The 14,493-nt window shown below is 48.8% G+C and overlaps 1 protein-coding gene across 2 annotated transcripts in view; it reads left to right on the top strand.

Moving 5' to 3' along the window:
- Positions 1 to 14,493, top strand: part of LOC128839627 (neuronal acetylcholine receptor subunit alpha-7-like) — a 97,761-nt gene that overhangs the window by 53,137 nt on the left and 30,131 nt on the right. For both annotated transcript variants that reach the window (XM_054032777.1, XM_054032778.1), the window contains exons 7-8: positions 6,317 to 6,511; positions 7,972 to 8,058. In XM_054032777.1, the coding sequence (XP_053888752.1) occupies positions 6,317 to 6,511; positions 7,972 to 8,058 (282 nt within the window). The remainder of the gene's footprint in view (positions 1 to 6,316; positions 6,512 to 7,971; positions 8,059 to 14,493) is intronic.

Below are 14,493 nucleotides of genomic sequence, written 5' to 3' on the forward strand. Positions count from 1 at the left end.
TTTAGGAGCTCAGGAGAGGGCCCCGTTTGGTTATTTCTGGCTTAAAATCCTGCCTTCAACAAGCATCGCTGAGGAACACATTTGGTGTTCGAGTTGCCTGCGCTTGTTCCCGCAGGCCTGGATGGAATTGTGTCAGCTCTCACATCACTCCGACAGTGGCCAATGCAATAATGGGGTTAGACAAGCAGCCTGCCTAACACGACCAGGGCCTTCTCTTCTAAAGAAAGCCCCTTCTCTGTATCAACCTGACACACTGGTGCTACACATTGCACACATTACGGTGAATCAGACCTGTTGACCCTTAAGCGTCAAAGCAAAACAGTGCACAGTGAAGGAAGAGAAGATCCAGACGATACAACCAGAGGCGAAAAAGGTGATGGGTGCTGAGTCTCTGCTGCCACTGTGGACATTGTCAACTGCAGGATCAGGCTGTCAACAGTCTACTGCACACTGGGTGTGATGGACAACTATTGAAAGCCGCAGTGTCTCCAGACATCAGTCACTAAGGGTGGGGAAGGCAAACTGTAGATACCCGTTTCCGTTCCCTACCCCCCCGAGCACTCCCTTGGAGGTAGGGTTGTCTCTGTGGCTGTCACACCTGTTTCTCCTTCATCTAGGCCCCTTTAAGAACGCCCCTCTTTAACTCTCCCTTGCAGGCTTTCCCTGGCTAAGGTGCTACAGGAGCCAAACGTGCTCCTCAGAGCTGCCCCTTCCACCAGCCCCAGCTCCACAGTCTCCTCTTCCCCCCGTTTCCTGTCTCTAATAGTTTCAGCGACCGTCTCCAAAACACCCCTCGCCTGCAGCATCCTGCTGCCTTTCAGACTGGAAATCACCTAATTCCTCTCAGGTAGGGTTCAGAATTGGCGTAGACCCAGGCTCTCCAGCCCATGGGCAAGCCACCATGTTCAAGCTGGCATCTTTCCGGTTCAGTCAAAAGTCTGACCTGATGAGCAAACCAGACCAACACAAAACAGGGAAAAGAGCGAAAGAACAACAAATGCTAGGACATGACAGCATCTGTCACATTTGCAGTTCAGCTGCTAGAAAATTAGAGGCACAGTCTACAGCCCATGACGCTAATCGTCCTGCAGCCAGTCTGAGGGTAAATCTCCTCTTACCACGGCTGGGATGCCCAGGACGAGGCTTTCTTCTGGCAACTAGCAGAAGTTGCTAGATCACAGGCCCTGGTTCTCATGGGAGACTTTAATCACCCTGATATCTGCTGGGAGAGCAATACAGCGGTGCACAGGCAATCCAGGAAATTTTTGGAAAGTGTAGGGGACAATTTCCTGGTGCAAGTGCTGGAGGAACCAACTAGGGGCAAAGCTTTTCTTGACCTGCTGCTCACAAACAGGGAAGAACTAGTAGGGGAAGCAAAAGTGGATGGGAACCTGGGAGGCAGTGACCATGAGATGGTCGAGTTCAGGATCCTGACACAAGGAAGAAAGGAGAGCAGCAGAATACGGACCCTGGACTTCAGAAAAGCAGACTTTGACTCCCTCAGGGAACAGATGGGCAGGATCCCCTGGGAGAATAACATGAAGGGCAAAGGGGTCCAGGAGAGCTGGCTGTATTTTAAAGAATCCTTATTGAGGTTGCAGGAACAAACCATCCCGATGTGTAGAAAGAATAGTAAATATGGCAGGCGACCAGCTTGGCTAAACAGTGAAATCCTTGCTGATCTTAAACGCAAAAAAGAGGCTTATAAGGAGTGGAAGATTGGACAAATGACCAGGGAGGAGTATAAAAATATTGCTCAGGCGTGCAGGAGTGAAATCAGGAAGGCCAAATCACACTTGGAGTTGCAGTTAGCAAGAGATGTTAAGAGTAACAAGAAGGGTTTCTTCAGGTATGTTAGCAACAAGAAGAAAATCAAGGAAAGTGTGGGCCCCTTACTGAATGAAGGAGGCAACCTAGTGACCGAGGATGTGGAAAAAGCTAATGTACTCAATGATTTTTTTGCCTCTGTCTTCACGCACAAGGTCAGCTCCCAGATTGCTGCACTGGGCAGTACAGCATGGGGAGAAGGTGACCAACCCTCTGTGGAGAAAGAAGTGGTTCGGGACTATTTAGAAAAACTGGACGTGCACAAGTCCATGGGGCCGGATGCGCTGCATCCGAGGGTGCTAAAGGAGTTGGCGGGTGAGATTGCAGAGCCATTAGCCATTATTTTTGAAAACTCATGGCGATCGGGGGAGGTCCCAGATGACTGGAAAAAGGCTAATGTAGTGCCCATCTTTAAAAAAGGGAAGAAGGAGGATCCGGGGAACTACAGGCCAGTCAGCCTCACCTCAGTCCCTGGAAAAATCATGGAGCAGGTCCTCAAGGAATCAATTATGAAACATTTAGAGGAGAGGAAAGTGATCAGGAACAGTCAGCATGGATTCACGAAGGGGAAGTCGTGCCTGACTAACCTAATTGCCTTCTATGATGAGATAACTGGCTCTGTGGATGAGGGGAAAGCAGTGGATGTGTTATTTCTTGACTTTAGCAAAGCTTTTGATACTGTCTCCCACAGTATTCTTGCCACCAAGTTAAAGAAGTATGGGCTGGATGAATGGACTGTAAGGTGGATAGAAAGCTGGCTAGATCGTCGGGCTCAACGGGTAGTGATCAATGGCTCCATGTCTAGTTGGCAGCCGGTTTCAAGTGGAGTGCCCCAAGGGTCGGTCCTGGGGCCGGTTTTGTTTAATATCTTTATTAATGATCTGGAGGATGGTGTGGACTGCACTCTCAGCAAGTTTGCAGATGACACTAAACTAGGAGGCGTGGTAGATACACTAGAGGGTAGGGATCGGATACAGAGGGACCTAGACAAATTAGAGGATTGGGCAGAAAAAAACCTGATGAGGTTCAACAAGGACAAGTGCAGAGTCCTGCACTTAGGACGGAAGAATCCCATGCACTGCTACAGACTAGGGACCGAATGGCTAGGTAGCAGTTCTGCTGAAAAGGACCTAGGGGTCACAGTGGACGAGAAGCTGGATATGAGTCAACAGTGTGCTCTTGTTGCCAAGAAGGCTAACGGCATTTTGGGCTGTATAAGTAGGGGCATTGCCAGCAGATCGAGGAACGTGATCGTTCCCCTTTATTCGACATTGGTGAGGCCTCATCTGGAATACTGTGTCCAGTTTTGGTCCCCACACTACAAGAAGGATGTGGAAAAATTGGAAAGAGTCCAGCGGAGGGCAACAAAAATGATTAGGGGTCTGGAGCACATGACTTATGAGGAGAGGCTGAGAGAACTGGGATTGTTTAGTCTCCAGAAGAGAAGAATGAGGGGGGATTTGATAGCAGCCTTCAACTACCTGAAGGGGGGTTCCAAAGAGGATGGAGCTCGGCTGTTCTCAGTGGTGGCAGATGACAGAACAAGGAGCAATGGTCTCAAGTTGCAGTGGGGGAGGTCCAGGTTGGATATCAGGAAAAACTATTTCACTAGGAGGGTGGTGAAACACTGGAATGCGTTACCTAGGGAGGTGGTGGAGTCTCCTTCCTTGGAGGTTTTTAAGGCCCGGCTTGACAAAGCCCTGGCTGGGATGATTTAGCTGGGAATTGGTCCTGCTTTGAGCAGGGGGTTGGACTAGATGACCTCTTGAGGTCCCTTCCAACTCTGATATTCTATGATTCTATGACTGCTTGTAGCTTGTCACAGCAAATTGTTGCAAGGTTAGATTTCCCTGGCCAGCTAAGCAGGCTTCTTATTAAATAGAAGGTGAGGAGAGAGAGAGAGAGAGAGAGAGAGAGAGAGAGAAGGCTACTGTGGGGTTGGGAGTAGCAGGAACTTTACATTCCCATCTTCAAAGTACTGAAAACACAGCCATGGAGGTGATGCCGACGTGGCCTAGGTTTCCTGAAATCTGCATTTTTGTCCTTTGACTTTTCCAGTTTTCCTTAATTAAAAACAAACCCTTTGAATATCCTGACTTTGAGTCCGTTTTCTAAAAACAAAACACAGAATCATCAACTAAGGCTCTCTCCATCTTCCCTTCAGCTTACCTGTCTTTACGTCCTTAGCTGTGGTGTCACAGAATGGGTGCGTCTGAGGCTAGGTCTACACTACCCGCCTGAATCGGCGGGTAGAAATCGACCTCTCGGGGATCGAATTATCGCGTCCCAACGGGACGCGACAATCGATCCCCGAATCGACGCTCTTACTCCACCAGCGGAGGTGGGAGTAAGCGCCGTCGACGGGAAGCCGCAGAGGTTGATTTTGCCGCTGTCCCTACAGCGGGGTAAGTTGGCTGCGATATGTCGAATTCAGCTACGCTATTCGCGTAGCTGAATTTGCGTATCTTAAATCGACCCCCCCCCCCCCCCCCCCGTAGTGAAGACCTGCCCTGAGAATCACCTTGGGATTTTCAGTTCTCTCGTACAAAAGTCACGGTGACATTTCAATGCATATTATAGGTCCCGTTTTCAAAAGGGGGACAATGGAGAATCCCCACACACCCTTCTGAAATTCTGGCCCTTATCATTCTAAGAAGTGAGCTGAATGGCCCTCCGCAAACCGCACGGAGAGCGCTTGTGGGGGTGTATTAGCATGTGAATATGTGGAACAGACTTCATAGATGGTACAGGGTGTGCGTGAAATCTCATGGTGCTCTCCGTTTCACACAAAACAGATCATTAACCACGCCATGTTTCCAAAAAACAAAGGGACCAATTCTCAGGGGGTTCCTAAGCCAAGCTGTTTTCCAGATGAATTTTCAGAAAATGTGCAGACAGTTTTCCAGCTCTGATCTTCCACACCGCCATAGCTGAATGCCCGTCCGAGGGCTACCAAACCTTCCTAAAATATCCCCCCCCCCCATCTGTCAGGGTGGCACAGAAGAAATTTCAGCTGGATCACTTGAGTTTTGCCAACGCTGGGGGAAAGGAACTTATAAAAAAGACAGTGAGTTACAACCTTAACTGCAAAAACTACCATCTGTCTAACATTCAGTTTTTCCTGCTGAAGAGAACTCAGCTGTGAAAAACTGGCTGACTGTACGAAGGATGAGTCTGCTGTAATTCAACTGCAATATGTCTCTCCATTAATGAGTTCTTGTGACAGGGTGTTGGGCACGGACCGCTAAGCCAGCCTTCTGTCACTCCAGCTCCAATTAAGGGAGGTAAATTGGAGCTGACTAGAGCCACCTGTACCTGATTGACAAAGGGGAAACAGCAGCCTGCCTAATTAGCCTGGGGCTGCACAAAAGCCTCAGAGGAAGGAAGCCGGGGGGCAGATGGAAAGGGGGAAGCCAGAGCGTGGAAGCGCGTCTCTCCTGGCTGTAGAGGCTGGGAAGCCCCCGTGCCGTATATGGTGGGAAGGTGGTGGGATTGCACCCTGTAAATAAACTGCACCCGTGACTGCTGAGCCAGAAGGTCTCGGAGTGATTTTTGGAGCAGAGCAGAGGCCGGACTAAGGGGGGCCCTGCTATGCCCTGTTCCAGTTATATTGTTTCCAAAAATAAAAATTGAAAACCAATATGCCAGCTCGGAATAATTATTATATTTGCAAATCCTGTAGTCACTACATGTATACAGTGAGCAAAGTGACAGGGAAATGATCTTTTTATATTTCTATAGCTCCTTTAATCTCAAAGCGGTTTAGGACATAGGACTCATTTCTCTACTGCCTACAGTCGGAGTGGAGTGAGCCAGCCAGCAGAAGTCATACTGCACAGTAGTGGAAGATGGGAAGTTTTGACCAAGAATCTTAGAGCAAACCAAAGAGTCGTGAGATCTTTAATAGCTACACAGCACAGAACAGATCTATATTTTTAATGTCTCACACACACACACACACACACACACACACACACCGAGTGCAAACTTCATTCTAATAACTTCCTTTACCTTAAGAAAATAAAGATGTCTGTTGGGATTTGAACCTACAGTTTGAGGGTTCAGTTTGGCAGCTAGTGGCTTACACCACTGAACTAGTTCTACTGATGGGAAAGTGGCTCTTTGAGAGGCAGTGTGACCTAGTGATGGGAGTCGGGAGCCCACCTCTGCCACTGACCTTTTGTGTGACCCCGGGCAAGTCACTTCACCTCTCTTTCCCCATCCCACCCTTTGTCTATTTAGACTGTAATGTCTTTGGGGCAAGTGCTGTCTCTTACCATATGTACAGCTTCTAGCACCATAGGGACCATCTCTCTGAGGCCACTAGGTGCTACAGTAATACATGTACTAACAATGATCTAAACAGAATGCCTTTGAACATTGGGTCCGATGCTCAGAGGCATGAAGTGTTGACTCAGAGTTGATGCTACACAGCTCCAGATATCAGGCCAACCGCCGTTCTCTCCACCTCTGGTTTCCTCCTGCGCAGGTGTCCCCGGGAAGAGGAACGAGCTGTACTATGAGTGCTGTAAAGAACCGTATCCAGATGTGACGTACACGGTAACCATGCGCCGGCGCACCCTCTACTACGGCTTGAACTTACTGATTCCCTGTGTCCTTATATCTGGCTTGGCACTGCTGGTTTTCCTGTTGCCTGCTGACTCGGGAGAGAAGATCTCTTTAGGTAAGGAAAATTAATTCCTCAGCTCTTCCGAAAGATTTGGCATAAAAGGGAGCGTCAAATGCCTGCTATGGACCTTGGCTTGTAGGGACTTCCCATGGGGGGAGCCCACTCACAGCTGCAGACGCTGTAGCAAGACGGCTTTCTTTGGGTCAGCTTGAGGAACCGCCATTGACATTAGTGAGCACCGACAGCAGGTAGCCCTATTGATTCGGCACTATGTAAGCTCAGCCATTTGTATTGATCTGAGCAATGTGGTGATACAGCTTCCTGCTGATATTAGGTATTAATAAGTGGCTGGCCTTGATTCAGATTATTCTCTGGGTCCGTGCTTTGAAAAATGAATGCGATTTACCAGTTCTGCAGGATAGAGTTAGACATCTTCATTGGACTAGGTGGAACAGTGGGTTAGGGCAACCGTCTCTTTCTTCTGAAGCCTGGTGTTCATGCCAAGTCACAAGGCTAGAGAAAGCAGGTCTTGGGGATAGGCCTGGGCACATGCATGGAGAGGTTGAAAGCAACAAAGGCTTTCCTGAGATGAACAGTGATTACACAAGGCTAAAAGGGACTGAACCACCAAGCTAGGAAACAAAGGTTGTGACATCTGGGTCTGTCTAGGGGATGTTAAAAGAGTATTTGAACAAAGTTCCAGAGCTCTAAGGACCCGACTGTGATACTTGGCTCATGCAGAGTAGTGCCTCACTCTACAAGGAGACCCACTGGTCCTGGGGGGTTACTCGTGGAGGGACATATGACAAGATGAGTAAGGGGTCAGAATCCAGATTAGAGTGGGAGTTGCTGTTCAGAATCCCACCTGTAGTTAGTAGATGGACCTTCTCTGGCCTGCAGGAGCTCACGCTAGGTGCTCCTAATGGATTCTTCTGGCCTTAAAATCCAGTCTCGTCTATGAAACACGATAAATCCTGGGGCAATGACAGACCGGGTGGAACTCTGAGACCACTTTGAGACCTGCAGTTTGTTGGAGGAGGGAATCTGAATTTGTCTCCCTTGGGCGTACCGGTGAGAAGCTAGGAAGCATGGTTACCTGCACAGTGGAGAGCTGGGATTTGAGGAGGCCAGAGTAAAGAGAGCTAGAGTAGGCAGGGCAAGAGGAAATGGTGGAGTTCAGAGTGGAAGAGTCAAGGCCACCAGGTACACGGGCAAGGTGGCAGTGATTGTGTTTGCAGTGCCGGAGGGACAGAGCTCTGGGTCGAGAGTTATTGGCAGCCAAGGCAAACAGGGAAACTGGCGAGAAGGGGGACAGAGAGGAGATGAAGATGCACTGGAGGATGCATCTTGCCCAGCAGAGACTCTTCTCTTGGAGAGGCGGAAGTGGAGATGAGCTGGAGACGGGCTTGCTTAGCTAGTGACCAGGTCGGGGTTTTATTTCATAGCCAAGATGTTAGTGGAATGGCCACACCAGTTCAGCAAAGGTCAGACTCTTCCTTTCTTTTCCATCCCAGGCATCACTGTCCTGCTGTCCCTGACCGTGTTCATGCTGCTTGTGGCGGAGATCATGCCTGCCACCTCGGATTCCGTCCCTCTAATAGGTACGTGCGTTTTCCATCTACCTGCCCCCAGGGCTGTGCGCTTGCTTCCCAGGCTGTTTTGGAAGGGCCCCATGTCACGGCTGGAGGCTCCCTGGTCAGTAGTGCAGGGGGCAAGGCACTTGTTCAGGCCGTACAAGCAATGCACACGTGGAAAACCGGCTTCATGTGTAAAGGTTGGTGTGAGAGGAGCAGAAGGGCCTGGAAAATACTGACTCAGCAGGTAACTGAACTGGGGGTTAACCCTCAATCTGGGGTTTGGGGCGGTGAAGCACAAGGGCTTTATGATGTTCCCAGAACTCCAAGATACAGGTGGGATTTTCAGATCCATTCAGCCTAGGCCTAACTCAGCGCTAGTGAACGCAGGGGGGAAATCCTCATTGCCTTCAATGGGAACAGAGTTGGCCAGCGCTGAGCACTTCTGAAAATCCCATCCCTAGCCACCTACCTCAAAATGTCACTGTCTGAGCGACAATTCCCTGTCCTCCTCCCCGTGAGCGGCCCTCCAGCCTTCACTCAGTGCCCCTCCCTACCCACCTTCCCCCTCTGCTCTTCTTTGCCCTTCTCCTAAAGATGCCAATCACAATTAAAAGAAATACTGGGAAAACCCAACTGCATTACTGATGCATTTTCAACACACCGAGTGAATGGGCCAAATTAGCTCCTTGGTTGCCCCCACTGCAACTTGTTGCTCTCCTCTGGTCTTTCTCCAATTTATCCACATCTTTCCTGAAACATAGTGCCCAGAACTGGGCACAATACTCTAGCTGAGGCCTTATCAGCATGGAGCAGAGTAGAAGAATTTCTTCTCGTGTCTTGCGTACAACACTCCTGCTAATACATCCCAGAATGATGTTCGTTTTGCAACAGTGTTACATTGTTAACTCTTATTTAATCTGTGATCCACTATAACCCCAGATCCTTTTCTGCAGTACTCCTTCCTAGGCAGTCATTTCCCAGTTTGTATTTGGGCAATTGATTATTCCTTCCTAAGTGCAATACTTGGCATTTCTCCTCAGTCATGCACAACACAAGGTACTGTATCTAAGTGTACTGCTACTCTGTGGGGGAAAAGGTGTGTTCTTACCTCGGGTTAAGATGGTAGTGAACGCACTTGCAGCTCCGCTTTTAACTTGGGTTAGCAGGTCAAGTTCCGCTTCCGACAGCCCTATAGGCATTACCTTGAGCGGCTAACCTGAGCTGATGTCTTCCCTGCTATTTTAACTCAAGAGAACGGAGGCACAGGAGGGCTAAGTGATTTGCCCAAGGCCACACCGGAAGGCTGCAGCAGAGCCGAGAACTGAACCCAGAACACCTAAATCTCAACCCAGCGCATTCATCACCTTCCATTCGAATATATTCTTTTGGGAGAGTCAAATGACACAGAAGGTGAGGGAGTCATTCTTATTCCTCTAGAGAAATGGAGCTGTCAGGAGAGATTGCTTGCTTGCTCTTGGGCACATTGGTAGTAATACCAATAGCTTGCAAGTTAGGATGCCGGTTGAATTTCTTCAACATCACCGAAGCCCAGTGATAGGGAAAAGCTCGACTTGTAGGGTACGTCTTTACTGCAGTTAAAAACCTGAGCCTGGCCCGTGCCAACTGACTCAGGCTCCCGGGGCTCAGGCTAAGGGGCAGTGTAGGTGTTCAGGCTCGGGTCTGGGCCCTAGGACCCTGCAAACATCTCCACCGCAATGAACCCCTTAGCCCAAGCCAGCGGGCACGGGCCAGCCGCGGGTCACCAATTGCAGTGTCGACAGACCCAAAGTTACTTTTGGAAGTCAGATGCACAGCAGGCTACAGAAAAGTTAAGTAGCCATTGTGAATTATGTATTAATTATATTTCAGGCTCCAATTAAGATTGTGGCCCCATTGTGCTAGGCATGTAGATGACGCCCAGGTTCATCCCGAGGGAGAGAGAGCAGGCAACCACAAACATGCCAGACACTTGCTCCATGTCACATGCACCAGTGGACAACTAAGGCCTTGCAAAGACTCCACAGTATGCAAATACAGCTGCTCTCATTCCAGGTGGCTTGATGCAGCACACGATGAACACTTCTGTTGCAAATACTCCTGAAGCATTACAGAGTATGTTCCCTGAAGAGTTTGTTTCAGGTTGCGGCCCTCCGTTTGTTTCAGAGGAATTTAAAATAGTCTTCAGGAGAAACTCAAGGATGAACACGAGATCAGCTGCTGATCAGAATGCATTGTGTAAAGACAAGAGGCGTCAGGGTATCATAGGTCCCACTGAGAGACAGCTGTTTCATAAACCTCAGCTATGAGGTATGTGTAGTTTATGCAGGCCAGAGTTAACAAAAGAATTAACGACAATCTTAAGGATTCTCAGCATGTGCTTCCCAACAATTGTGCAGTTGAGGAGGCTGTTGTCTATAGGACAATACCAGAGTGGCATTAAACTGCCCTAACCAGGAGATCTTTGTTTCTCTTCCTGCTGTCCCCGCCTTGTTTGTTGCAGAAGTTGGAAGGTGTGTAGTGAATGAGGCAGGGGACAGCAGGAAGAGAAACAAAGATCTCCTGGTTAGGGCAGTTTAATGCCACTCTGGTGAAGTGGATTCTATCCCTGCCTCTGCCACAAGGTTACTGTGTGATACTGGGCATGTCACTTAAACCAAAACTATCCTCATTTTCTGGGTTGCCCAGGGGTCTGAATGGCAAAAGAGCTGAGTGCTCACATCTGCAACCGAAGTTAAAGGGAGCCGTGCTTTGAACATGTGACCTGCTATAAAACAGAACGCTACATACGCAGAACAATCAGATCCCAGGTGTCTCAAACTAGGCACCCAAAATTGACCTATATCTCTGTGCCATTGTTCCCTGTCTGTACAAGGGGGATACCACCATCCCTGGACCTCACAGGGGTGTTGTGAAGATAACTTCAGTCCTGTTTGTGAAGCACTCACAGCACAGAAGCCCCTGAGACAATTAATCACTCTGTCTTTGGAGCAGGGTTTGAATAGCGCACAGAGAACAAGGCCTGGGGCCATACATTGAACCACCAGGAGAAAACAAAATATTGTCCAGCCTGTACACTGACTTCTCGAAAACGTAGTATTTGATGGTGTAATTAAAGACAGTATCATAATTCATACACACAAAGGGGCTGAATCAAGCCTGCACAGGCAACCTTCAAATCTGGCATTTTGGAGCGCTTGGCTTTGCAACCTTAACGTTCGTTTCAGGTAGTTTTGTGTGTGTAACAGCACTATACAAGGTTACAGCTCAAAATGCAAAGGAGGCACCAGAGGGGGAACAAGCGTGAAATACTCTTCCGGTCAGCTCCCTGCAACCACAACTCAAATTCAGAGCTCCCCTAAGAACAAACACATCTCGTTGCTAATCACGAAGGAGGGACGTGGCGTATGGTGCTAGGTAACCACTCAATTCATATGGTGCAGGTGGGACTTTCAAAGCTGCTAAGTCATTGAGGCATCCTATTGAAAGGCTCCGGAATAATTGGGTTCTAGAAGCCCAATGCTGCCTGTTTAAATGAAAAAAAAAAAAAAAAAAAACCCACCCTCCTCGCCAGCAAAAGACGAGTGCTGTCCGCACAGCTAACATTGTTCGGGGAAGAGATGTTCCTACACTGGCAGAAAAACTCCTCCTGGCTACGGACGCTCTGTCTATACTAGGGGCCGCACCGGCCTAAGGCTCTGTAGTGTACACAAAGCCTAAAGGTGCTTCATGCCAATGCAGCTATTCCCAGATGAAAAGGGGAATAAGGTATCCCAGTATCAATCACTTGTAAACGGATAGAACTGTGCCCACACTCGTGGGAGTTGTACTGACTTCACTGTTTCAGTAGAGAAGTCACACCCTGACCCTACATAGTTATACCATTACAAAACCAGTGTGTAGACTGTATGGGAAAGAAAACAGAATAACCACAGGGGTTCCAGCTCCTTCTCTGCACCTCAGTACTGGCCAGAGGAATAGATTCTCCCCATCCTTTCATCTCTTGCAGAGCACGAAGTCAAGGAGCGGATGTGACCCATTGAGACTGTCGTCTCAAGACTAAAATATGCAGTGTTAGCACCTCACATTTTGCAGTATTTTCCTCAATGCCTAACCAATTAGAGCATGTCCAATGTATTTAGAAAAGCACCTTTCAAAGCTGCCATGTAGGTCAAACACGCTTTGTTCCTTTCATCTGTTCATTAGAGTCATTTCCCCTGTGAAATGCTGTAAAAGGATAACGCTCCGTGCCCCAGAACTGTAAGCCCCTGCAGGCTGACTTCAGCTGTCTGGAAAATGAATGTTTAAAACATTCCCCTGGCTCCTCGGTTACTGTCACCTGCTGTTCACCTGTCACACTGTGATGGTAAATCAAGTCTGTCCATGCTGGGCCATCTCTAGGTGTAGACTGTCTGCATGCCGTGGATAGATAGAACCACCAGAAGAATATAATATTGTGCCTATAGGTCAAACTCCAGCACAAACTCAACAGGCAGGCCATTCGAGAGAGATTATTCAGGGACCTGCTAGGTCTGTGAAACCCTTGCCCCATGGAAATGGGCTTTGTAGCATAGAGAGGGGGTGAGGTCTGAATATTTATTCCTGCTCCCACAGCAAGAAGCCCCCTCCCCACCCAGTGGCTATTCAGGAAGGACTAGGATTTCCCTATGATGCACATTGTCCCATTGGGGGATATACCAGCTTGGTGTTTGTTAGAATTGGAACCATTCTGCCAGTGGTGTCAGCAACAGGCAGATTCAGTATTTAGGGACTCGAGCTCCCAGCCAGTAATGTGGGAAAATTAACTGCCTCCCCTCTGACCCTGGGCACCTCTGAGAGGCAACACTTCCCCTCTCACAAGCACTGAGGCTATGTATAGCAAAGAAAACCTTTAATAAAAAGGAAAAGCAACCTAGCATTAACATGGGAAAACACCACAACTGTGATTCGAAAACATCTGACCATAGGCAAACATGCCCCCCCCCAGAGTACGCTGGGCAGTGTCCTTGGCCTCAGTTTCTCACCTTACTGTGTGAAAGTCCAACAACCAAATATTCCCTTAACACACCTCTCCCTCAACTTCACCCCAGTCACTGTTGCTCTCCTAGATCAGTGAAGATCCAGTGTTCAGAGATGTGTTCATGTGACTTCACTTCCCACCCCCAGGGGGGGAGGCGTCAAGCAACACTGGTAGCTGCCATTCACTCTGTTACTCCCTTGCTCAGTGCTTAAGCCACTTCCCTAGTAGCTAGTGGGGCAGGGACCTGGGACCACCCACTGCTCTGGGTCCCAACCCAGGGACCCTATAACGATAGGGACCTGCTGCTTCCCTTTAACTACTTGCTGCTGTGCCTTCCTGGGCCACTTCCCTTTTTAGCCCCAGTACCTTCCTTGCTTGCCTGGCTACAGTCAGCACGGATCTGTCAAGCCCTGAAGCTCCTGCAGCCAGCCAGGAACACCATCCTTGCACCTCTGGCGCCAACCAGCAAACTGATCTGTTCTCTCTAGCAGCTCCTTTTATGAGCCCGCTATGCACTGATTGGCTGCTCCCTGCAGCCTCTCCAGGCAGCCTGGAGGACTCACCTCTTCTGCTCTTTTGCTGGGGTGGGATGTGGTAGGACCACAGGGCCTCCAGCAGGAGGCCCCTGGGCCAAAGTACACCCTGTCATAGGCCCTCATTAAATGCCTACTTGGAAGCAGAGCTTTTCTGAAAATCGGGGCCCAGGTGTGGCTACTGAACACTTCTGAAAATCTGGCCCAAATTCTTTTGCTTTTAAGAATGCTGGTTCTTCCTTTTTTAAAAAAAAGACTTTCAGCCGTGCAGTGAAATAACTGGTGCGTAGAATTGTGTTATTGCTCTTGGTACAGGAACAAACAAAAGCTGCTCAGATATTAGACCTAAAAGTGGACCTGGTTTCTCACACTTGATTCATTGGCAAAGAAATCGGAAATCTCTGAATCTTGGTCTAACTTTATATTTACATGATGAAGTTAGTGGGCCGGTTTCTAGAGTAGATAACTGTAGGCTGGTAGCCTAGGCCAGTGGGTCAGGCACTGGCTGGTAACTCAGAAGGCCTAGTTTCTATTCCCAGCTCTGCCATGTACCTGCTCTGTGACCTTTAGCAAGTCACTTCCCCGCTCTGTGCCTGTTTCCCCTCCTAGCCTGTGGCTGTCTTGTCTATTTAGACTGTAAGCTCTGCAGGGTTGGGCAGGCTGTCTCTTACTCCAGGTCTGTACATTACTTAGCACAATGGGGCCCTGGTCCCAGTCCAGGCTTCTAGGTGCTACAGTAATATAAGTCACAAGGTGCACAATTTTCTTATTTTAAAGGGCCAAATCCTTCATAGCAAGGAGAGACAGAGACACTGCTCAGTGCATCTTCTGCAGCAGGGATCCTACTGCCTGTCATGAAATGCTGAACTGTATTGCATTATTCAATCACTAGCGAGCACTGTGTGTCAA

Source organism: Malaclemys terrapin, chromosome 6 (genome assembly GCF_027887155.1).
Source record: "Malaclemys terrapin pileata isolate rMalTer1 chromosome 6, rMalTer1.hap1, whole genome shotgun sequence".
Lineage (NCBI taxonomy): Eukaryota > Metazoa > Chordata > Testudines > Emydidae > Malaclemys > Malaclemys terrapin.